The sequence below is a fragment of the Carassius auratus genome, chromosome 22, assembly GCF_003368295.1.
Source record: "Carassius auratus strain Wakin chromosome 22, ASM336829v1, whole genome shotgun sequence".
Taxonomy (NCBI): domain Eukaryota; kingdom Metazoa; phylum Chordata; class Actinopteri; order Cypriniformes; family Cyprinidae; genus Carassius; species Carassius auratus.
In genome coordinates, this window is record NC_039264.1 from 34,304,962 (window position 1) to 34,331,055 (window position 26,094).

The following is a 26,094-nucleotide window of genomic DNA, read 5'->3' on the forward strand; positions in this document are numbered from 1 at the left end:
CTAAAACCCTAGTTGCTCCCCAGGCGCTGGATATATAGCTGCCCACTGCTCTGGGTGTGTGTTCATGGTGTGTGTGTTCACTTCTCACTGCTGTGTGTGTTCACTTGGATGACTTAAATGCAGAGCACTGATTCAGAGTATGGGTTACCTTACTTGGCAAATGTAACACGACTTTCACTTTTCATGAGAGAACAATATTCTGAATGGTTAACTATTATTTTAATTGATTTAAAGTTTGCTGAAACAAACCCTCTACAAATATTTAACAGATGATCCACATATCAAAAGGTACATGAAGATCTCTTATATACTACAAAGTGAGGTTTACTCACCTCACTTTACAGGTTGAGTTTTGTAGCACATCATTGAGCGGATGCTTTGAGTCTCCAATGTTATTGTGACTCAGATCAAGCTCTTTTAGAAACTCCAGTGCTTTTGTGTTTGTTAAAGACCGAGTTAAGGAAGAAACATCTGTAATGCCACAGCAGATTAGACTAGAACAAGATAAACAAAGACGGCTCACAAAACAACATAATAAAAAAACTGTAATAGCATATAATATAAACACTAGCTTTAAGTGATTTTCATGATGGTTCTCACCTCAGCCTCTCAAATTTACAGTGTGAATCCATAAGTACGTCACATAAATGATTCACTCCTGTGTTTTTTATTTGATTCCAACTGAGGTTCAGTTCTCTCAGGTGTGAAGGGTTTGATTTCAGAGCTGAAGTCAGGATGATACACTGTTTCTCTGTAACTCTGCAATTACACAGCCTTAAGACAAAAACAAAAAAAGACAATTTCTCAATATTACACTTGACTCATAATTTAAAGTACACATTTTGCTTAATAAAGTAAATGCATTTAGTGACACAATTACAAAACTATACATTTAACACTGTTAGAAAATTAATTGCCATTCATGTTTCTTCAGTCTTCTTTAGTGGCAAAGTTTTATTGAAATTTAGAATTCAGCTGATGAAAAATGCTTCAGTTTAACTTTCAACTGATACACATTCTGAACAGTCCATTGGGTAATAGCATAATAAATGTTAATCACACAATAAATGATGTTCTGTATAATTATATTTACTCTAGCTTCTCCACTTTGCATTGTGGGTTCATCAGTAGATCACTGAGGTTTTTAACTCCAGTGTTTCCTGGTTTATTCCCACTCAGATCCAGTTCTCTCAGGTGTGATGGGTTTGATCTCAGAGCAGAAGTCAGGATAAAACACAGTTTCTCTGTAATACTGCATCCAATCAGACTGATGACAGAAAGAAAAACAACAATTAATCAGATCCATGTTAAGTTCATGTTTGAGTTACATCATGAGTAAACACCATCACATTGATGACACTGCTTGCTGTCTGGGTTGGGTCTGGTAAGGCTCAGGTGTAGCTCAGATTTGGGGATTCTGGTTTACTTAAGGTTAAGAATTGGCACCAATAATAAAACCTGTCTTGGCCCAGATCAGGGCCAGCTAAGGCTGATTAACTGGCTGAGACTCAAGCCGGTTATGGCCCATGTGTGGCCCAAGTCTTTAATCCAGTTCTGGGCCACTTCCGGGGCGTCATTCTTTGCGGTACTTGTGCCGAGGGAAAAGCCAAGGTGTGGCCCGGATCTGGGCCAGCAGACATTTGCTGTGTGGGATATAGATGCTGTGAACGAGATCTGTCCGATGGTTAATCAAGTATTCCCACATTGTAGCACAAAGTCAAATGACTTTTTTAAAGTGCATGGTGGAATTTATTTGGTCCATCGTAGTTTATGCACATCTTTTCTTATCGAATAAAAAGTTTATCCTACTCAGTTTTTAGAATTTATGTGCATCTTGGATTATTGAATGCCAGTGCCAAGATGCACATTAATTCTAAAAACTAAGTAGTCATCATATTGTGTGTATTTGGTCGTTTAAGCTCAACAAACTATGAAAAATAACTAGTTTTGGATGTGACTGGGGGTGTGCACAGAATAGCCTCTGGAGCCTGTGGGTATCATATGGCTTTAAGTAATTAAAAAGGAGTGCAAATTATAAATTTTTGTGACAATACAACAGTGAACAAATTAGTGAAGTGACAGTTATGTCAGCTGTCTGAAATGAGAGTGAAAGTCTTTTATCGCAGCGTGCAGCAGGTCGCTGTAGTGTAGACAAGATGCATTGATGTGAATCACACTCTGAGAGCCATTCATGGTTTTGAATGTTTGTTTCAAATGACCGATTTATTCTTATAGTTTGTGTGCATTTATTTTATTAATCTAACATACATGCTTTATTGAATAAATGCAAGAATTTCCCTCATTATTAACTTGTAAGCTGCGGGAATTAGTAAAACTATATGATATAGCTACACACAATCCCTCACCGAAATTTAGGACCTGATTAAATATAATTTTATTATACAGAGATTTGTAAAATAAAATTCCATAATTTTTTCAGGCCTGGAAATTGCTGTTTCAAAATTGCATGGAATTTTAAGGTTATTCACGACCTTACTGACCCTACAAGCAACCGATGCACGCTGTTAATCACTTAAACTGGTGATTGCTTGAATGCTCTGTTACCTCTCCCTTCTGTAATCACATGCCAGATTCTGTTATCCTGCTTTGTCAGGGACTTTGCAATTTACAAATTAAGGACTGGTTTTATGAAACGTAGTGAAGTAAAAAGTACAATCTTATGCTTTCTAATGTAGTGAAGTAAAAGTTACTCATAATAAAACCGGCAGCCATATCACCCTGGAGCCCAAGACCGGTTTCCCACTGAAGCTAAGCAGGGCTGAGCCTGGTCAGTACCTGGATGGGAGACCTCCTGAGAAAACTAGGTTGCTGCTGGAAGAGGTGCTAGTGAGGCCAGCAGGGGGTGCTCACCCTGTGGTCTGTGTGGGTCCTAGTGCCCCAGTGTAGTGATGGGGACGCTATACTGTCAACGAGCACCGTCCTTCGGATGAGACGTTAAACCGAGGTCCTGACTCTCTGTGGTCATTAAAAGAAAAAAAAAAATCCCAGGATGTCTTTTGAAAAGAGTAGAGGTGTGACCTCGGCATCTTGGCTCAATTCGCCCATTGGCCTCTGACCATCATTGCCTCCTAACAATCCCATATCTACTGATTGGCTTCATCATTCTGTCTCCTCTCCACCAGTAAGCTGGTGTGTGGTGGGCATTCTGGCGCACTATGGCTGCCGTCGCATCATCCAGATGGATGCTGCACACTGGTATCTCCTTATCCACCACTATGTAAGCGCTTTGAGTGTCTAGAAAAGCGCTATATAAATGTAAGGAATTATTATTATTATTAAAACTACTCCAGTAAAGTACAGATACTTGAAATATGTACTTAAATTACTTACGTTACTGTTCACTACTGATAAAATATAGTGTTACTAACTGTAGTTTTTCCAGTTTGCATTGTGGGTTAATCAGTAGATCACTAAGGTTTTTCACTCCAGAGTCTAGTAGGTTAATCCGACTCAAGTTCAGCTCTCTCAGATGTGATGGGTTTGATTTCAGAGCTGAAGTCAGAATGAAACACAGTTTCTCTGTAATACTGCATCCACTCAGACTGATAACAGAAAGAGAAAGAACAATGAATCAGATCCATATTAAATTCATGTGTGACTTAAATACATCATTAATAAACAACATACAGTTAGTTACTAATACACCTGCAACACATGGAAACCTACAGTAATTGTATAACCATAAAACAAGACAGAAGCACAAAATGGATTTAATGATATTAGTTACGCACATGTATGGAACATTTTTACTCAGATAAAAGTGATTTATTATTCTAGATTATAATTTAAAATTAAGCATAAAACTGGTTGGAGAATTAACATTAAATTTTGAAAATATTTTGAGAAAATCAAGAGAGTTCATTACATGAATCAACATTTAGTTTGTTATTTTAAGAGTGTAGTTAGTTAAAGATTTTACTATATAGCAGCAATTGTTTTTGTTAGATTTCAGCATCTGAAAACTTTATAGCCACAACATTTCAATGCTTCAGTATTTAAGGCTCTCTCCATGGATTCACTTATGGGACAATCAGTCCATTAGATAATAAAATTAATATACTTTGATCACACTGCAACTGCTATAATGTTACTAACTCTAGTTTCTCCAGCTTGCATTGTGGGTTCATCAGTAGATCACTGAGGTTTAAAACTCCAGAGTCTCCAAGTTCAGTCTCTTTCAGGTCCAGTTCTCTCAGGTGTGATGGGTTTGATTTCAGAGCTGAAGCCAGAGCAGAACAACCTCCATCTGTCATATAACAGAACCCTAACCTACATTGAGAGAAAGCATAAAATATAAAAGTAAAAGTTATTTTGTAAAGTGAAATAATCTTTAAAAAAAATTCATATAAAGAGATTTATTTATTTCTCCAGGTCATAATAACAGAATAGCACAACAGAAAACAATACATGTAAAAAATAAAAAATAAAAATGCAAAGTTCCGGAAAATTGCCGGGTCGCCTTCTGTGTGAACACAAACATGTCCCGGGATTGATTTCGAGATCAATCCCAGGTTGGGGAACAAGTAACATTGCCGTGATCAGTCACGGAACGAGCTCTGTGTTAAAAAAGCCAGAACCAATGCCGTGAAGGGTGTGTTGTAGGGATGACACACGTCATATATTACGAAGTATTACTGGGTATTTTAAAGGCAGATCAGCATTCACAATGAAAAAAATGTGTGCATACTCTAATGAAGCAGAGATGAGTTGCTATCCACAATTAAGCTGAGATCTTTCGCCAGCTTAAGTGAAAGTTCATTACACATGCATTACACCTCACATCCTGATGTCAATTGTCATTACGGGACATTTGCGGGTTGTGTGTGAAAGCACGCACAGACTCCGGGAAATCAATGGCAGTTTGAATGAACCAAAGTCAAATGATCCAGGAAACAATTGCTGGGACACATTACCCGTGTATTATCTGGTATATCAGTGTGAAAGGGGTTTATGTGAATGTTACTGGCCTCAATCTCTCCAGTTTACAGTCTGAATCCTTCAGGACATCACAAAAGTGATTCACTCCTTTGTTGTTTATTTGATTCACACTGAGATCCAGTTCTCTCAGGTGTGATGGGTTTGATTTCAGAGCTGAAGTCAGGATTAGACACTGTTTCTCTGTAATACTGCAATCACACAGACTGAAGATGGAAAAAGAAAAGACAATGAATCAGATCCATGATCATTAAAGGTTTTGGAGGATTTCGGTGTCATGTCTGACAATAATCAATTAGGAAAGAAATCTGTGTGTGTGTACCATAGGTTTTTTTTTTTCTTTTCTTTTCTTTCTTCTTTATGGATTTTCTTAAGCTCTGGAAGAAACCATTGTTCTCCGTTTACAGTAACTAAAATAATTACTCAAATTAATTTTTTCTTCTTTTAAATTTTAATTTAACTTCTTTTAAATTTCAACTGTTTAACGCTTAACCTCACTTTATTTAATTGTGCATTTATATTTGCCTGTTCAATTTTAATACATCACTTTATTGTGACTATTTGTGAAAAAACTGCTGTGACTCAAATGTGGAATTAATACAGACTTCTGTAACATAACTAGTAGGTATGTAACTATGAAAATGATGTAAGATACTCACAGCAGTGTGTTGAGTTTACAGTGTTTATCCTGTAGTAGAGCACCAATCTGTTTCACCCGTGTCTCCCCTAGTTCATGTTCACTCATACTTAGTTCTCTCTGGAGTAACGGGTTTTTACCCACAATTCTAGTCACATACTGACAGGCTTCTTCTGCAGCAGGACCCAAAAACCTGGAGAAGGAATTACAGAGCAAGATTCAACTTATTATGTAACTAAATGTTCATTACATCACAATCAATTTTGATGAGAAAAAAAAAATGTTACTGTTCCCAATTATTATTATTTTTACTTTAAATGCAAGAAACTAAGAAACTAGGGTGACACACATTCCTAAACCAGAAGGACAGAAAAGTTCAAAAAATCAGGAGGGAGATCATGATTTTCAATACAAAAATGGACAGTGAGATTGGGGACTCAATATCTTTTTTTTTGGCAAAGGAGGTGTGAAAGCAGTCAGAACACAGAAAACTGGTTTCTTAAACTGCATGTTTGAGTTAATCTGGAAACTCATAGACCTGCTGTAGAGTGAAGCAGTGTTACAGTAAGTTTGAGCTTTATGGAAATTAAAGTGCAGTTTAGAAACACTTAAACAATTTGAATAAAATGTTCTCAATTTTTTTTCTGTTTTCAGGATAAAAAATCTTGCATGTTAATTATTGAGGTACAGTACTAGTGGATAATGGTACTAAAAGCTATAGAGCAGTTTACCAATACATTTGGGCTTTAATAATTTGGATTATTTTCGGCACACATACACACATTCAACATAAAACACACTCACACATACTGTATATGAAAACTGTTGAAAAATAGAAACAAATATAGAAAAAGGCAATCGCTAAGTTCCCCCTCCATCAGATGACAGGTGCTTCAGAGCCCACGTCACGAGAGAGCACCAGAATTCAAATAAATAATCTTCCACTTTTCTTTGTCTTATTCTGTTTGTGACCACCAAGACGCAGTTTCTGACCGAGTTATTTCATAACGGACACAGACATGTGTTGATGTATGATGTTGATGTGTACTGCTTACACAAATGTAGCAAATACAGTCTTTATGAGCTTTCTATTGAAAACAGCTATCTGTCGTCGATGCTTGAGGCTTAAATCTTTATAATGATATGTAGTTTGTGAAGATTAAATTTGTCCCATTTCATTTAATCTATTCGTAAACACTGACACATGTGGGTTGAGGGGAGTTGAGGATGCGGCGTCGGATGCAGGCTAACAGTTTAAAACAAATTGTGCATGTTATTGTATTAGTTAAATAATATTTGTATTAATATTTAGCCAACATATTTATTATCTCACCTCAGTGTCTTCAGTTGACAGTTTGGATCATGTAGTAAATCACTGAGCTCCTTCACTCCTGATTCTCCAGGATCATTTCCTCTGAGATCCAGCTCTATCAGGTGTGAAGGGTTTGATCTCAGAGCTGAAGCCAGAGCTTTATAACCTTCTTCAGTGATACTGCAGTCTGAAAGACTATAGAATAAGTTTTATTACAATCAAATGTGTTATGTAATTCATTTTACTACTGAAATGTTTATATCAAAAATGGCTAATGTATATTGTTTATTCTTTCCTCTTCTGGTCAGAGGTGAAAAACATGATTCATCATCTTAAACAAGCATGTCTTTCCCTCTTTTTTGGTTTACTTTAGTAATTTTTCTTTCATCAAAATAAATAATTAAAACTCAAAAGACACAGTTATTTTTATTATTAAAATCAAACACTGGTTCACCCAAGCTTCTCCAGTGTGCAGTTTATATTTTCTAATCCATTCTGGAGTTTCTTCACCCCTGAATCCTGCAGATTATTGTTGCTCATGTCAAGTTCTTTTAGACTGGGGTTTGATCTCAGGACTGTAGCGATTGCTGAACAGCTTTCCTCTGTTAGACCACAACCACACAGCCTAACAAAAGAGGGAGAATTTACAAAATGCTCAATTCCAACATTCTGTGATTATTGAGAACTGTCTATGTCACCTGATTTCTTTAACAGATTAAATGTGCAATAAAAACTACATTAAAACTACTCACTTTAGTGTGTTGAGTTTACAGTGTTTATCTTTCAGTAGAGCACTGATCTGATTCATTCGTGTGTCTCCTAGTTCACATTCACTCAGATTCAGCTTTCTAAGGAGTAATGGATTTTTACCCACAACTTCAGTCACATACTGACAGGCTTCTTCTGCAGCAGGACTCAAAAACCTGCAGAAGAGATAAAGTAGGTTATATTTTAATTTCCAAATAAACTTTAAAAAAAACAACAGAAAAAAATATAAAAATATGATGGACAGAATTGTGAAATAGTTTTTTTCTTGAATTAACTTTAATGCAGCACATTTATAATAGTGAAATAATGTTTCTAGAAATAATTCACCTGCATTTAATTTATTTTGTATTATTTCATCATCTCTCACCTCAGTGTCTTCAGTTGGCAGTTTGGATTCTGAAGTAAATCAATGAGCTCCTTCACTCCTGATTGTCCAGGATCATTTCCTGTGAGATCCAGCTCTATCAGGTGTGAAGGGTTTGATCTCAGAGCTGAAGCCAAAGCTTTATAACCTTCTTCAGTGATACTGCAGTCTGAAAGTCTATAGAGAAAATAATAATAATAATAATAATAATAATAATAATAATAATAATAATAAAGAAAGAATAAAAGCTCAGAAATAGTATTACTATTACTATTAGAAATAGTAACATTACTGGAGATGGTAAATCATTTGTATATGTACAGTATAGTTACATTCACACAACATTTTAATTATACATACTCTACATTTTGTGAAGAACATCTAAAATCATATAATTTTAAGTCAAGCTATTTTTATGTTTGTTGTCACACAAATTACCGCAGTATCTCCAATTTACACTTTACACTCTTCAAAGCAGAGGAGAGCAGCTTCACTCCTGAATCCTGCAAGTTATTGTTGCTCATGTTCAGTTCTTTCAGATTGGAGTCTGGTCCAAGAACTGTAACCAGAGCTGAACAGCTTCTGCCTGTTAAATTACAATCATTTAGCCTACAAGGGAAATAAATCGGATTACAGAATCAATTTAAATAAATAATACATTTGCTAAATATATATGTTTAGATGATCAGTAAAAAAAAAAATGTGATGAGGGTGCTTTGCTCTTTAAAAACTAGTGTTTTCAATAGATCACTTTTTTATTCAGCACAAAAACGCATGCTTTATTATTATTATTATTTTACTTTTGTTAAAGATTAAAGCTATAATGACAATGAATTATATATTTGAAATTGCATCAGACTTGAACAGATTATTAAAAAAAGAAAAACTATAGGGCAGGTACTTGATTCTATGCATCCGATGTTCATTTTAAAAGCAATAAATTGTATTGTTTTGAGGAAGAAAATTCATACTATTATAATTTAACCATGTACAATTCATATAACATGTATATAATTAATACTTGAGATACATGTATTTTTCAGATGAAAGTAACACTTGACTTACAGAGCTATTTTGGAAGATTTGATGACTGCTGAAAGTCTAATAAGACACTCGTCTGATTTCTTGAATTTCTGAAGCTCAAACTCCTCCATCTCTTCCTCTGATGTCAACAAAACAAAAGCCAAAGCAGACCACTGGGCAGGTGAAAGGTCAGCAGATGAGAGACTTCCCTTGCTAAAGTGAGTCTGAATCTCTTTGATCAGAGTTTGATCATTCAGTTCATTCAGACAGTAGAACAGATTGATGGATCTCTCTGGAGACAGATTATCTTCAAATTTCTGTTTGATGTATTGAACGATTTCCTTTTTGCTCTGGTCACTGTAGTCTCGCTGTGTCAACAGGCCTCTTAAAAGTTGCCGATTGGATTGACGTGACAGGCCGAGAAGGAAGCGAAGAAAAAGATCCAGGTGTCCATTGTCACTTTCAAGTGCCTTGTCCACCGCAGTCTTGAGCAAATCAATCATGGCTTCATTTTGTTCTGTAGACTTATGATCAAACACATTATTTTTGATAATGTCCAGACACAGATGTGCATAAAGGGCTGCAATAAACTCTTGAATGCTCAAGTGAACAAAGCAGTACATGGTACCAACAGTGATCCCAGTTTCCTCCTTAAAGATCTGGGTACACATGCCTGAATACACTGATGCTTTATAAACATCAATACCACAAGCTTCCAGATCCGACTCATAAAAGATTAAATTGTTTCTTTCCAGCTGTTGAAATGCAAGTTTCCCCAGTGAAAGGATGGTGTCTTTATCCCAAGAAAAAGCTGGTGTGTATTCTCCATCATACTTTCTTCTGCTCTGCAGGATCTGAAAGTGGAGAAAGTGTGTGTACATCTGTGTCAGAGTCTTAGGAATGTCTTCAGTATTTGATTCCTGCAGTGCTTTGGAGGTATCATCAGCCTGATTGCTTTTCAGATCTTTATTTATTTTCTCATTCAAAATGTTCTGGAGAACAGTGGCTGAAATCCAGCAGAAGACTGGGATGTGGCACATGATGAAGAGACTCTTTGATTTTTTAACATGATCAATTATTTCTTTGGCCCGATTCTTATCTGTGAATCTTTTTCTAAAATACTCCTCCTTTTGTGCATCATTGAATCCTCGTATCTCTGTCAGCCGGTCGATACAGTCAGGAGGAATCTTACTGGCAGCTGCTGGTCTGGTGGTGATCCAGATGAGAGCAGAAGGAAGCAGATTTCCCTTGATGAGGTTTGTGAGGAGAACATCCAGAGAGACTTGTGATGAAACATCAAAACACAGCTCATTACTACAAAAGTTTAGAGGAAGACGAAATTCATCCAATCCATCAAGAATGAACAGTACTTTTTGGTTTCTTTTTGCAAGGTTAAGTCCTTTTGTCTCCGGGAAAAACTGAGTTATAAGCTCCATCAAACTTTGTGTTTCTGTTCCCATTAAGTTCATCTCTCTGAATGGTAAAGGAAATATGAAGCGGATATCCTGATTTTCTTTTCCTTCAGCCCAATCCAGAACAAACTTTTGCACAGAGACTGATTTTCCAATGCCAGCAACTCCTTTTGTCAGTACAGTTCTGATCTGCTTGTCATGTTCAGGTTCTTCAAACAAATGTTTGCATTCAACCTGTATTTCCTGTGATTCAGAACGTCTGGAAGTAACTTCAATCTGTCTTACCTCATGTTCAGTATTGACCTGTTCACTACAATCCTGAGTGATATACAGATCTGTGTAGATGTTATTTAGAAGAGTAGAGTCACCTTGCCTTGCCATTCCTTCAAACACACATTGATACTTCTTCTTCAGGTTAGATTTTAGATAATGGATGGAGAACAGCTCATCTAAACACAGGAACAAAAATACAGATAGATGTAGTCTTAATTGTATCTACTACATTTATAAGTGACTCGTTTTAATATTTTTCAGAGATTAGAAGGTTTTTAATTAGTGTGAGGACAACCACCTAGCTCTGAATGTAAATAAGGCAAAGGAAATTATGCTTGAGCCTAGAGGAGTTGGTGACCACAGGTCCATCACACAGGTCCCATCATGTACAGTATTGTTCAAAATAATAGCAGTACAATGTGACTAACCAGAATAATCAAGGTTTTTAGTATATTTTTTATTGCTACGTGGCAAACAAGTTACCAGTAGGTTCAGTAGATTCTCAGAAAACAAATGAGACCCAGCATTCATGATATGCACGCTCTTAAGGCTGTGCAATTGGGCAATTAGTTGAAAGGGGTGTGTTCAAAAAAATAGCAGTGTGGCATTCAATCACTGAGGTCATCAATTTTGTGAAGAAACAGGTGTGAATCAGGTGGCCCCTATTTAAGGATGAAGCCAACACTTGTTGAACATGCATTTGAAAGCTGAGGAAAATGGGTCGTTCAAGACATTGTTCAGAAGAACAGCGTACTTTGATTAAAAAGTTGATTAGAGAGGGGAAAACCTATAAAGAGGTGCAAAAAATGATAGGCTGTTCAGCTAAAATGATCTCCAATGCCTTAAAATGGAGAGCAAAACCAGAGAGACGTGGAAGAAAACGGAAGACAACCATCAAAATGGATAGAAGAATAACCAGAATGGCAAAGGCTCAGCCAATGATCACCTCCAGGATGATCAAAGACAGTCTGGAGTTACCTGTAAGTACTGTGACAGTTAGAAGACGTCTGTGTGAAGCTAATCTATTTTCAAGAATCCCCCGCAAAGTCCCTCTGTAAAAAAAAAGGCATGTGCAGAAGAGGTTACAATTTGCCAAAGAACACATCAACTGGCCTAAAGAGAAATGGAGGAACATTTTGTGGACTGATGAGAGTAAAATTGTTCTTTTTGGGTCCAAGGGCCACAGGCAGTTTGTGAGACGACCCCCAAACTCTGAATTCAAGCCACAGTACACAGTGAAGACAGTGAAGCATGGAGGTGCAAGCATCATGATATGGGCATGTTTCTCCTACTATGGTGTTGGGCCTATTTATCGCATACCAGGGATCATGGATCAGTTTGCATATGTTAAAATACTTGAAGAGGTCATGTTGCCCTATGCTGAAGAGGACATGCCCTTGAAATGGTTGTTTCAACAAGACAATGACCCAAAACACACTAGTAAACGGGCAAAGTCTTGGTTCCAAACTGTAACGGATATGCAGATCATCGATTCATGTGTTTAATTCAGATTTTCCAAATGAAACTCTTTTTGCACCAAGTGCCTGGCCTGGCGCCAGCCTGGCTGGACTTAAATTATTTACGATGCCCATGCGAGCTTCAAAGAAGAAATGAAAACCCCCAACCACATTCCAACACTGGAGACAAAGGAAACCTTTCGTATAAGTTCCTTACTTTCATTTTATTATTAATATGTATTTTAATTATGTTTATGGATTGCATAAAATGGTTAATCCTTGTTATGTGAAGAGTATAAGTTGCAAGCTCATACTTTAGGAAATGTCTCTCCTCACTTTAACCTTCTCAAAGAGAGCCATGTTTCTGCAACCCCCACTTTTGCAGGTTGTAAAAGTTTACGACCACACAGGACAGGAGAGAAGCCAAATCACTGGCTTCTTTTGAACAATGCATTCTATGGAATGTATTCATTAACTTTCTGTTTTTATGTTTTATAAATGTATTACGTATTCCCTTTTGGTACATTTAGATGTTTCCCAACATCTGCAGTGTTATCATGTGTTAAGCAAATCTTTAAATGTGTAATTCTACATTTGGAATGTATCTTCATGTTTTGATCATATATATATAATGTTTAGTCTTGTTCTAATCGTCATGCTCTGACAGACCCATTTATCTAGAACAAAGTAAGGAAATGTATGTAATCTGAAGTACAAACTTGCTAGAAATATCCCTGATGGAATCGGACAGGCCCTAGATCATCGGGGGGGGGTTGTCTCCACAGAGACAAAGGAACTTTTCCCTCCGCTTCAGATCGCGGACTTTCATTGGCTGTTTACGCGAAAAAGGGGCGTGAACTATTTCAAGCTATAAGAATTGACCAAACAAGGTCCACCTCTCTCTTCTTCCTCTTCTTCTCGTTCTTGGTTCTCGGACACGCTGCTCTCCTGTGCGACCCTCCGCGCGGCCTCGTGCCGCGCTCATAGCGCAAGCCCCCCCCCTCAGCACAGGGGCTGAGAGAAAAAGCCATTTTAATGGCTCCTTTAGAAGCTTTCATTTCGTTCGTTTCTTTTCTTTACTAAGTTTATTCAACTATTCGCCTCTCCACGCAAGGAAGACGAATTCTGGGACATTGTTTGTTGAACCTTTCAAATACCGCGCGAGGACAGAACAAAGGACCACGTGCTCCACGCTCACGCAAAGATCCAGCGAAGCGTGCACGCGCGTCACATGGCCTCCGGCACACGCACGCTGTTTTCAAAAGGACAAGCGCACAAAGCTTCACAAAAAGACCACGCTCACGCGCTGGGACATGCAAGTATCACTTTTCTATGGAGATTTAAATGCTGGTTTAAAGTGTTGTTATGATCTGATTTGTTGTTGGCTTCCAAAAGTTACTGACTATGATTTTCATACCTGAGCTCCTTATGTGATCTCATTCTATTTTCTCTCTCTCTCTCTTTTATTTGGATTCGTTATGTATTGTATAAAGCTTACTGTTTGTATTGTCGTACGCATATTTACTCTGTGTGATTTGTAGTTTGATGTATTACTAGTTTAATTATTAAAAACCCATATACTGACGATTGGCTTGGACTCCACCCCACTCACATTACGAGTCACTGAGATGTCTGATCTATAGCTACAAGCTCTAAATTTAGAAACTACATTTTATCATAAGGATAGGATAATATTTTCATGGCCAGAGAATACTTTTCCTTGAATTATAAGGCGTGATAACTTTATTGAAAATTGATAGGTCTACGGTGGTTTGCTGGACATACCACGGTTTGATTTGCAGTAATTTACAGTAAGAGATATCACAATAATTGATATGAAGAATGTAATATTGACATATTAATGAGTAAGTTACAGTGCCCTGTGATTATTTATTGTTATGGGCAATTGAGCTATTTTTCATAATCAATCAAATTTAATGTAACTGTCATCTGAGATATAAATTAATCATATTCCTGATTAATTATTCAAATTCCCTATATATCATTTGAGTTAATTATTCTGTAAGACTCATTGTTGTTACATTATGGTGGAGAATGCGGGCATTTCAAACTTCGTTTTGTGAGCAATCAATCTATGTATATGGTTTTTAATAATTTCTGCACGTGTGCTATGAAATTATGTAACGTTATTGGTGAGATAAGTCGCAAGACGCGAACTCACTCAACTGACTGAGGCAAAAAGCTGGTCAGTCAGCGCTAGGTATTTGTAGAAACTTAACAGTATAGTCACTGTTATTTTTGATGAAAGTAAACTGCAGTATGATGTTAAAAGGTATCCTGTTAAGAAAGACCAAAATCTTTTTACAGTGAAAACATTTTAATATGAATAATTAAAAGATAAAGAAATCTTTTAATAGTTGCAACATGTAAATCTGAACCTGAGCGATGTTCCTCTGATTCAGTTAAAAAGGCCTTGCTTATTGAATTTGTGGTAAACCACAATAATATTCAAAAATAAAACGATAAAAACTCCTGGTCTAAAATTGGCTTAGCTACCCGATTTTTAAACCTAAAACATTTAAATCATAAGTGCTATTTTGATAAATGTTTATTGGAGTCAACAGTTGGAAAATTCCTGTTTTTATTACAGTTGTGTTTTGGAAGTGAAGGATCCTTCTTCAACCTATGTTAATATAGCACCTCAGAGATTAAAACCTTTGGTTTGTTACTTGTGATTTTCGATGCAGAAAATCAGCCTGACAAACGATCAGATAATTTCTAAGTCATATTGAAATTGTAGTTCCGCTATCTAAACACCAGAGGGAACGTGTGGGTTAGAAATTTCAGGGTACACCCTGCTTTCTGATTCCAGCTTGCGTGAGTGCAAAGCTGCCAACCTGTGGCCATTTCAGATAATGCGCTCTGATTGCTAATTTATAATCCCCTGTGATGTATATTTGAATTGGATGTCTAAATTCTCGATAATTATTTGCATTTACAGCTTTGCTCGTGCGAATATTATTACAGGGAAACAAAAGAATGTTCTCTGCCTTTGACTGTTTACATTTACTTTGAGTTTGGTTCAAACATGATTTGAATTAAAATGTAATTGTTAATAGTGGAAATCTAGATGTGTCAGGTCAACCACTGATTGACCCACTTAGAAGGTAAGCCATCTAGTGGCAGTCTCCTGTTAAATCGACTAACAGACCTCTGTCTTTTCCATTCTGTTTTGAAATTGCATGTCCACTTTTACCCTCTTTGATTAATCTCACACAGTTTGATTAATTTCATGATCATTAATGATGACTTACAAGCTATCAATGGTTATTATAGGATATTATTCAGATTTTCCTTTTTAATTCATACATGCGTATTTTAAATTTTGATTTAAACCAGTTTTGAATTTTTAATTTGAATTAAGTTTTCTGCTCAGCAGGTTAAAGACAGAGAAGCAGTACTTCCCCCCCCTTGTGGTGAAAACCAGCTACTCCTTCTCTCTTGTTTCATTCCTGTTTTTTTTATTTTTTTATTTGATGATTATTATTTTGCTTCTCTCTTTTGACTTAGGTTATTTTGATAATTACCATCATTATCATAATTCCTTTGTTTTGTTTTATCATGATTAGGTAAAGCTGTTACCTTTCCTCTCAGGTAACTCCAGACTGTCTTTGATCATCCTGGAGGTGATCATTGGCTGAGCCTTTGCCATTCTGGTTATTCTTCTATCCATTTTGATGGTTGTCTTCCGTTTTCTTCCACGTCTCTCTGGTTTTGCTCTCCATTTTAAGGCATTGGAGATCATTTTAGCTGAACAGCCTATCATTTTTTGCACCTCTTTATAGGTTTTCCCCTCTCTAATCAACTTTTTAATCAAAGTACGCTGTTCTTCTGAACAATGTCTTGAACGACCCATTTTCCTCAGCTTTCAAATGCATGTTCAACAAGTGTTGGCTTCATCCTTAAATAGGGGCCACCTGATTCACACCTGTTTCTTCACAAAATTGATGACCTCAGTGATTGAATGCCACACTGCTATTTTTTTGAACACACCCCTTTCAACTAATTCAACTAATTGCCCAATTGCACAGCCTTAAGAGCGTGCATATCATGAATGCTGGGTCTCATTTGTTTTCTGAGAATCTACTGAACCTACTGGTAACTTGTTTGCCACGTAGCAATAAAAAAAATATACGAAAAACCTTGATTATTCTGGTTAGTCACATTGTACTGCTATTATTTTGAACAATACTGTAAATATGTTGGTGTCTTTTTTGATAATTCACTGACATGGAATATCCGTGTAGATAATCTCTGCAGTAGGTTACAAAAACAATTGCACTTTTTTTCATCTGAGAATTTATGGTGTTGATCAAAATTTAGAGCTTAATTAGGTACAGCATCACAGTCTGGTATGGGAATCTGTCTGTGCAGCTGAGAACTAAACTGCTCCGGATTATTCATACAGCTTGGAAACTTATTGGTATTAAAGAGCAGACTGAATGATGGAAGACTATTCACGAACAGGCTACTATAAGACAAACTAATAAGATTGTGTGTGATCCATCCCATGTTTTATATGCACAGTATGAGCAGCTGCCCTCTGGGAGGTGGTTTAGATTTGTGTGTTTTTTTATTGATTTTGTTTTTATTCACATTTTCAATTTGAAAGTGAAAGTCGTGACATTGCCAAATATGGTAGCCCATTCTCGAAATTGGTGCTCTACATTTAACGCATCCAAACAGCACTGATCAATTTTAATCATGAACCTACAATTCAAGATTATGCATTTATTTCAGCAGAGAACAGAGGCCGTGCATCACCACACCCCACAGTGACAGCAGAGGCCACTGTAAGATTTACAGAATCACAGACATTAATCATCTGAGATAAATTTAGAGACTTTGATAAAATGTAAAGAAGAGGGCCACAGTCTGAAAAGACAAACATCTCTTACAGCATCTGAACACTGTCTAACAAGCCTCAAATCCTCATTCAAGAAAACACACCCAACTGAGAGAGAGAAAACTTTCATACCTTATGAATGATTAAACTACAGAGATCACCAAAACAACTATTCTTTTCTAGAGTTTAGAACAATGCAACTGTTCATGTTGATGTCGTTGATGTCATTTAAAAGGATTCTGTGTGTCTGGTAAAAGGTCTCATTCTTTTAACAATAGGACAGACAGCCATCAGTCAGTGACGTGACATACAGTATGGTGACTCATACTCAGAATTCGTGCTCTGCATTTAACTCATCCAAAGTGCATACACTTTAACACACCTGGAGCAGTGGGCAGACATTTATGCTGCGGCACCTGGGGAGCAGTTGGGGGTTTGGTGCCTTGCTCAATGGAACCCATTCCCTGTCTCCATTTCAGGGGATGTTATCTTGGTCAGAGTACTTAAGGAACTCTTAAGGAACGATTCTGTTGCCAGAAAGCCTGTAGTGTGGTGTGTGTCTCGGCACTCCATACTATGTATTTTCCAAGTTCAGATATGCAACTTTTACTCTTAGATTCATCTTTGTGGATTTGATACCTTGTATTGATTTGGCATAATACATATTAACCTGACTGACAATAAATTATTATATTTGAATTTGTTCTGACTTAATCTGAAATTATTGAAATCTAATGAACTGTTAAATCTATAACCGCAAATATGCACTTTTATATATATTAGTTATGTATAATTAGACTGTAGAGGCTACTGGGTTTTCCATTTAGAGCAACAGTGTATTGTTGACCAACCTAAATTCAGGTCAGCCTCAACCTCTTGTAGCTGTAATATTATTCCAACTAACCTCCACAAGCTATGCAGAACTACACCCAAACCCCAACCCGCTCCAGGTGGATTGAATTCAGTTACACTACTGGTTGCTTGATGGACACACTATATCTAAAATAAAACAGCTAACTGCAGAAAACACACATCACTGTAAAACCCGACAAGTAACTTGACTCAAACCGTTTGAGTAAACAGATGTCCTTAAAAACCTGACAAATTAGGTTTACTCAAACCGTTTGAGGAAACCAATTGCCTTAAACCATTTAAGTACTCTGAACTTAATTCAGTTGAGTTCACTGAACGAAGATTGCAATTAAATAATTAAGTGATTAATTGAGTGATAATTGAGCATTAGTGATGAACACCTGCTGTTAACAAACAGAAATAATGAAGAAAAGAGAGAAAGGAACTACAACTGACTTCAGACACAGCTTCACTAAAACCTGACAAACAGCTAACTGCAGAAAACACACATCACTGTAAAACCCGACAAGTAACTTGACTCAAACCGTTTGAGGAAACCGATTGCCTTAAACCATTTAAGTTTTAAAACGAACAGTTATAAGTACTCTTTACTTAATTCAGTTGAGTTCAGAAAAGAAGCTATACATTGCAATTAAGTGATTAACTAAGTGCTGATTGAGAATTAGGGATGAACACCTGCTGTTAACAAACAGAATCACTGAAGAAAAGAGAAACACAAGAACTACTTCAGACACAGACTTAGATGAAACCAACTGGAATAAAATACATGAAATCTCTCAAGATCTGATTAAACAACCCCACAAACAGCATCACCAGCTGCACTTATTAATAACCAGACTGACTTTATTTCTGTCAGACGTCTACAGAAGATCTTATTGAGAATGAACTAAGGTTTAGATGTTGATTTATTGTTTCATTTGAAGTAACCATGTTAGAGATCAGTGTTTGCTTTAGTTGGGCTCTTGACCCTTGATTTCTGTCTTAGTCTTTTCTCTGGCTGTTATAACCGTGTGTTTCTAAAACACATCCCAGCCCAGAAAAAGTGCCATCAGGTGTTAACCTGTACCTAGGTGTAGGTTGTTATACTTTATATTGGTATATACAATTAATTACTTAAATGCAAAGTTTTAAAACTTACATGGTTTAAATCAAGGCAATCTGTTTACTCAAACAGTTTGAGTAAAGTTTATTTATCGGGTTTTACAGTGCATCTGTAGTAATCATTTTATATATTATTTTATTATTATTAAAAAGAAAAAGGATTTCTGAAGTCACCTCTGCCACTGGACCATGGATTAACTTGATTAGCCAAAACTTACATTTTCCATTTCGTGTTTGCACAAGACAGATCCACTCTTCATTCATCTCACTTCACAATAATAAAAATAACATGTCATCATGCAGACAATTATTGTGTTTATTATAGTTTTCTAATGCTTTCTAATATCTTACAGGCCTAATATGTGTGTGTGTGTGTGTGTGTATACATATATATATATATATATATATATATATATACAGTATTGTTCAAAATAATAGCAGTACAATGTGACTAACCAGAATAATCAAGGTTTTTCGTATATTTTTTTATTGCTACGTGGCAAACAAGTTACCAGTAGGTTCAGTAGATTCTCAGAAAACAAATGAGACCCAGCATTCATGATATGCACGCTCTTAAGGCTGTGCAATTGGGCAATTAGTTGAAAGGGGTGTGTTCAAAAAAATAGCAGTGTGGCATTCAATCACTGAGGTCATCAATTTTGTGAAGAAACAGGTGTGAATCAGGTGGCCCCTATTTAAGGATGAAGCCAACACTTGTTGAACATGCATTTGAAAGTTGAGGAAAATGGGTCGTTCAAGACATTGTTCAGAAGAACAGCGTACTTTGATTAAAAAGTTGATTAGAGAGGGGAAAACCTATAAAGAGGTGCAAAAAATGATAGGCTGTTCAGCTAAAATGATCTCCAATGCCTTAAAATGGAGAGCAAAACCAGAGAGACGTGGAAGAAAACGGAAGACAACCATCAAAATGGATAGAAGAATAACCAGAATGGCAAAGGCTCAGCCAATGATCACCTCCAGGATGATCAAAGACAGTCTGGAGTTACCTGTAAGTACTGTGACAGTTAGAAGACGTCTGTGTGAAGCTAATCTATTTTCAAGAATCCCCCGCAAAGTCCCTCTGTAAAAAAAAAGGCATGTGCAGAAGAGGTTACAATTTGCCAAAGAACACATCAACTGGCCTAAAGAGAAATGGAGGAACATTTTGTGGACTGATGAGAGTAAAATTGTTCTTTTTGGGTCCAAGGGCCACAGGCAGTTTGTGAGACGACCCCCAAACTCTGAATTCAAGCCACAGTACACAGTGAAGACAGTGAAGCATGGAGGTGCAAGCATCATGATATGGGCATGTTTCTCCTACTATGGTGTTGGGCCTATTTATCGCATACCAGGGATCATGGATCAGTTTGCATATGTTAAAATACTTGAAGAGGTCATGTTGCCCTATGCTGAAGAGGACATGCCCTTGAAATGGTTGTTTCAACAAGACAATGACCCAAAACACACTAGTAAACGGGCAAAGTCTTGGTTCCAAACTGTAACGGATATGCAGATCATCGATTCATGTGTTTAATTCAGATTTTCCAAATGAAACTCTTTTTGCACCAAGTGCCTGGCCTGGCGCCAGCCTGGCTGGACTTAAATTATTTACGATGCCCATGCGAGCTTCAAAGAAGAAATGAAAACCCCCAACCACATTCCAACACTGGAGACAAAGGAAACCTTTCGTATAAGTTCCTTACTTTCATTTTATTATTAATATGTATTTTAATTATGTTTATGGATTGCATAAAATGGTTAATCCTTGTTATGTGAAGAGTATAAGTTGCAAGCTCATACTTTAGGAAATGTCTCTCCTCACTTTAACCTTCTCAAAGAGAGCCATGATTTGTGCAACCCCCACTTTTGCAGGTTGTAAAAGTTTACGACCACACAGGACAGGAGAGAAGCCAAATCACTGGCTTCTTTTGAACAATGCATTCTATGGAATGTATTCATTAACTTTCTGTTTTTATGTTTTATAAATGTATTACGTATTCCCTTTTGGTACATTTAGATGTTTCCCAACATCTGCAGTGTTATCATGTGTTAAGCAAATCTTTAAATGTGTAATTCTACATTTGGAATGTATCTTCATGTTTTGATCATATATATATAATGTTTAGTCTTGTTCTAATCGTCATGCTCTGACAGACCCATTTATCTAGAACAAAGTAAGGAAATGTATGTAATCTGAAGTACAAACTTGCTAGAAATATCCCTGATGGAATCGGACAGGCCCTAGATCATCGGGGGGGGGTTGTCTCCACAGAGACAAAGGAACTTTTCCCTCCGCTTCAGATCGCGGACTTTCATTGGCTGTTTACGCGAAAAAGGGGCGTGAACTATTTCAAGCTATAAGAATTGACCAAACAAGGTCCACCTCTCTCTTCTTCCTCTTCTTCTCGTTCTTGGTTCTCGGACACGCTGCTCTCCTGTGCGACCCTCCGCGCGGCCTCGTGCCGCGCTCATAGCGCAAGCCCCCCCCCTCAGCACAGGGGCTGAGAGAAAAAGCCATTTTAATGGCTCCTTTAGAAGCTTTCGTTTCGTTCGTTTCTTTTCTTTACTAAGTTTATTCAACTATTCGCCTCTCCACGCAAGGAAGACGAATTCTGGGACATTGTTTGTTGAACCTTTCAAATACCGCGCGAGGACAGAACAAAGGACCACGTGCTCCATGCTCACGCAAAGATCCAGCGAAGCGTGCACGCGCGTCACATGGCCTCCGGCACACGCACGCTGTTTTCAAAAGGACAAGCGCACAAAGCTTCACAAAAAGACCACGCTCACGCGCTGGGACATGCAAGTATCACTTTTCTATGGAGATTTAAATGCTGGTTTAAAGTGTTGTTATGATCTGATTTGTTGTTGGCTTCCAAAAGTTACTGACTATGATTTTCATACCTGAGCTCCTTATGTGATCTCATTCTATTTTCTCTCTCTCTCTCTCTTTTATTTGGATTCGTTATGTATTGTATAAAGCTTACTGTTTGTATTGTCGTACGCATATTTACTCTGTGTGATTTGTAGTTTGATGTATTACTAGTTTAATTATTAAAAACCCATATACTGACGATTGGCTTGGACTCCACCCCACTCACATTACGAGTCACTGAGATGTCTGATCTATAGCTACAAGCTCTAAATTTAGAAACTACATTTTATCATAAGGATAGGATAATATTTTCATGGCCAGAGAATACTTTTCCTTGAATTATAAGGCGTGATAACTTTATTGAAAATTGATAGGTCTACGGTGGTTTGCTGGACATACCACGGTTTGATTTGCAGTAATTTACAGTAAGAGATATCACAATAATTGATATGAAGAATGTAATATTGACATATTAATGAGTAAGTTACAGTGCCCTGTGATTATTTATTGTTATGGGCAATTGAGCTATTTTTCATAATCAATCAAATTTAATGTAACTGTCATCTGAGATATAAATTAATCATATTCCTGATTAATTATTCAAATTCCCTATATATCATTTGAGTTAATTATTCTGTAAGACTCATTGTTGTTACATTATGGTGGAGAATGCGGGCATTTCAAACTTCGTTTTGTGAGCAATCAATCTATGTATATGGTTTTTTATAATTTCTGCACGTGTGCTATGAAATTATGTAACGTTATTGGTGAGATAAGTCGCAAGACGCGAACTCACTCAACTGACTGAGGCAAAAAGCTGGTCAGTCAGCGCTAGGTATTTGTAGAAACTTAACAGTATAGTCACTGTTATTTTTGATGAAAGTAAACTGCAGTATGATGTTAAAAGGTATCCTGTTAAGAAAGACCAAAATCTTTTTACAGTGAAAACATTTTAATATGAATAATTAAAAGATAAAGAAATCTTTTAATAGTTGCAACATGTAAATCTGAACCTGAGCGATGTTCCTCTGATTCAGTTAAAAAGGCCTTGCTTATTGAATTTGTGGTAAACCACAATAATATTCAAAAATAAAACGATAAAAACTCCTGGTCTAAAATTGGCTTAGCTACCCGATTTTTAAACCTAAAACATTTAAATCATAAGTGCTATTTTGATAAATGTTTATTGGAGTCAACAGTTGGAAAATTCCTGTTTTTATTACAGTTGTGTTTTGGAAGTGAAGGATCCTTCTTCAACCTATGTTAATATAGCACCTCAGAGATTAAAACCTTTGGTTTGTTACTTGTGATTTTCGATGCAGAAAATCAGCCTGACAAACGATCAGATAATTTCTAAGTCATATTGAAATTGTAGTTCCGCTATCTAAACACCAGAGGGAACGTGTGGGTTAGAAATTTCAGGGTACACCCTGCTTTCTGATTCCAGCTTGCGTGAGTGCAAAGCTGCCAACCTGTGGCCATTTCAGATAATGCGCTCTGATTGCTAATTTATAATCCCCTGTGATGTATATTTGAATTGGATGTCTAAATTCTCGATAATTATTTGCATTTACAGCTTTGCTCGTGCGAATATTATTACAGGGAAACAAAAGAATGTTCTCTGCCTTTGACTGTTTACATTTACTTTGAGTTTGGTTCAAACATGATTTGAATTAAAATGTAATTGTTAATAGTGGAAATCTAGATGTGTCAGGTCAACCACTGATTGACCCACTTAGAAGGTAAGCCATCTAGTGGCAGTCTCCTGTTAAATCGACTAACAGACCTCTGTCTTTTCCATTCTGTTTTGAAATTGCATGTCCACTTTTACCCTCTTTGATTAATCTCACACTGTTTGATTAATTTCATGATCATTAATGATGACTTACAAGCTATCAATGGTTATTATAGGATATTATTCAGATTTTCCTTTTTAATTCATACATGCGTATTTTAAATTTTGATTTAAACCAGTTTTGAATTTTTAATTTGAATTAAGTTTTCTGCTCAGCAGGTTAAAGACAGAGAAGCAGTACTTCCCCCCCTTGTGGTGAAAACCAGCTACTCCTTCTCTCTTGTTTCATTCCTGTTTTTTTTTTTTTTTTTATTTGATGATTATTATTTTGCTTCTCTCTTTTGACTTAGGTTATTTTGATAATTACCATCATTATCATAATTCCTTTGTTTTGTTTTATCATGATTAGGTAAAGCTGTTACCTTTCCTCTCTACATATAGTTACTCAATTGATGTTAAACAAACCAAACCTGAATTAACTTTAAGTTTCCTTTGTTCATCCTTTGTGTATTTGATTGTAGAACTCCCTTGGTGATTGGACAGTCATCTCAGGTTTCCAGTGAGCAAGGCTGCTCGACCGGTGTTACCGATACTGGCTGCGAGTGAAACTCGGTTCCTCTTGTCTCAAGAGACATCAGCAATTTTGGCACTCCAAAGGTTGTGCTAAAAGTCATAAGCCGTTCGAGACGGCGCCACGCCAGAGTAACGGAGGACCGGGGACACTGCGGTTGAGTGTTTGGGGAGCACCGGGGAGGTTGACCAAGCCACTGGTTCCCACCTGAATGACTTCAATTCACCCAGGTGAACCCAATGTGATAAAACCGATCCACTTATTATAAACCACAGAATATTAGATATTCCCCCGGATATATTTTAAGTGTTTAACCCTTTTGCTTCTTTAAGCCACACCATATTTCTAGGTTTCCTACCCAGATAGCCCACTCACCTGTTGGCCCTATCTTAAAACCTAGCAGTAGGCTTAGGCCTCCTTATTCCAACTAACACATTGTGTTTCTATTGTTTTCATCTCATTTCAAGTGTTGTGTTTCATTTTGATCTTTTTCTACCCTCTGTTCTGTTGTGATTTGTTTCTTTCATTTCACATAGAGACAGTAACCTGGGAGCCACCAACGAAGTTTAAATAGTAGAGCGACCACCAGCAGCCGGTGTCATCACACGACCCGCTAGGCTACTGCCTGTCAAATCTCCATTTCACGTCCTTTGTGACCCAAGTTAATTGGCTACTTAACTGTCTGACTGTTTGCATCAGTCAGCCCCAAAATTCTCATAAACGGCACAGCCCGTATGAATATAGCTCGTTAAATGTAGAACGAACTTGCATTGGTCTTTTTTGTGTGTGTGTTTGTGCTTCTCTCACCGACAGAGAATCAGCCGATGGTTCAGCATCCAGATCCAAGCAGTCCACGCGGGGTCACACCTCTCGACGTGTTGAAAGCAGTGGATGGACCCCCTTACCTAGCCAAGGACGCCAGTACCCTGCAGTCACCCCCAGAGCAACTAGACCACCGAGCTAGATGAACTGATGGCACGCGATCCAAACCAAAGCGACTACTACAGAGAACTCGCCAGGATCTTCGGAAGCCTAGTTCCCATTCTCGTCGCCCAGGCACGGCTCAGTGAACGGAGCAACATCGCGGAGGAGGCCTGGAAGGACCAGGCCCAACCCAGAGTCATCTTGATCAGCTTCTCCTCGAGACCCAGAACCAGCGCGAGAAAGAGGACGACACAGATCCAGAGCTACAGAAAGGAGTTGAAAGACTTCACAATGCCCTGCAAGATCTTCGCCTCGACACAGATCAAAGAGAACAGCTGGAGAGAGAAGCCAGAAAAGAACTCAACAAAAAACTCCAGCAAGGCGACGCTCTCCTAAAAAGAGCAGAGACTGAACTGAAAGAAAAAGACTATAAAACCTGGGCCTGCAAAACACACTTGCAAGCGGCCCGAGCTAAATTCAACAAGCTTACTCTGCAGAGAGACAGCTCCAAGATGAACTTGACACTGTTCACACAGAACTGAGACAATCTCACAGATTACAGAGTGGCTGGATCGGAGAAACGCACACCACAAAATTTCTCCCGGGCCGCCACTCCAACCCTTTCAGCCAAGAACCCAGAGCTGGAAAAGCGAGATGTAAGCTCACTTCTAAGGAAATCACCAGCCAGCTTACAAGAACATCTGTCAACAACGGAGGGAAGAGAACCCTTCCAGAGAACGCATGTCACCAAACCCTGCACTGCTCACAGAGAACTTCACAAGCTAGCCAGAAGCATCTCTACATTCATTCCAGATCCTGCAGGAGGACATGACGTTCATGCTTCTTTACAAGCCATTGACTTTCATTTTGCAAACTGTCGCCACGT

The 26,094-nt window shown here is 37.5% G+C and overlaps 1 protein-coding gene across 1 annotated transcript in view; it reads right to left on the reverse strand.

The window, feature by feature from the left end:
- Positions 1-328: 328 nt before the first annotated feature.
- The window catches only part of LOC113040612 (NACHT, LRR and PYD domains-containing protein 3-like), a 39,912-nt gene continuing 14,146 nt past the window's right edge, over positions 329-26,094 (reverse strand). Inside the window, exons 5-17 of the mRNA XM_026198910.1 lie at positions 9,103-10,921; positions 8,476-8,646; positions 8,041-8,214; positions 7,658-7,828; positions 7,360-7,530; positions 6,927-7,100; positions 5,616-5,786; positions 4,989-5,162; positions 4,117-4,290; positions 3,390-3,563; positions 1,094-1,267; positions 601-774; positions 329-494 (exon numbers count right to left, since the gene is read on the reverse strand). Coding sequence (XP_026054695.1) covers positions 329-494; positions 601-774; positions 1,094-1,267; positions 3,390-3,563; positions 4,117-4,290; positions 4,989-5,162; positions 5,616-5,786; positions 6,927-7,100; positions 7,360-7,530; positions 7,658-7,828; positions 8,041-8,214; positions 8,476-8,646; positions 9,103-10,921 — 3,887 coding nt within the window. The remainder of the gene's footprint in view (positions 495-600; positions 775-1,093; positions 1,268-3,389; positions 3,564-4,116; positions 4,291-4,988; positions 5,163-5,615; positions 5,787-6,926; positions 7,101-7,359; positions 7,531-7,657; positions 7,829-8,040; positions 8,215-8,475; positions 8,647-9,102; positions 10,922-26,094) is intronic.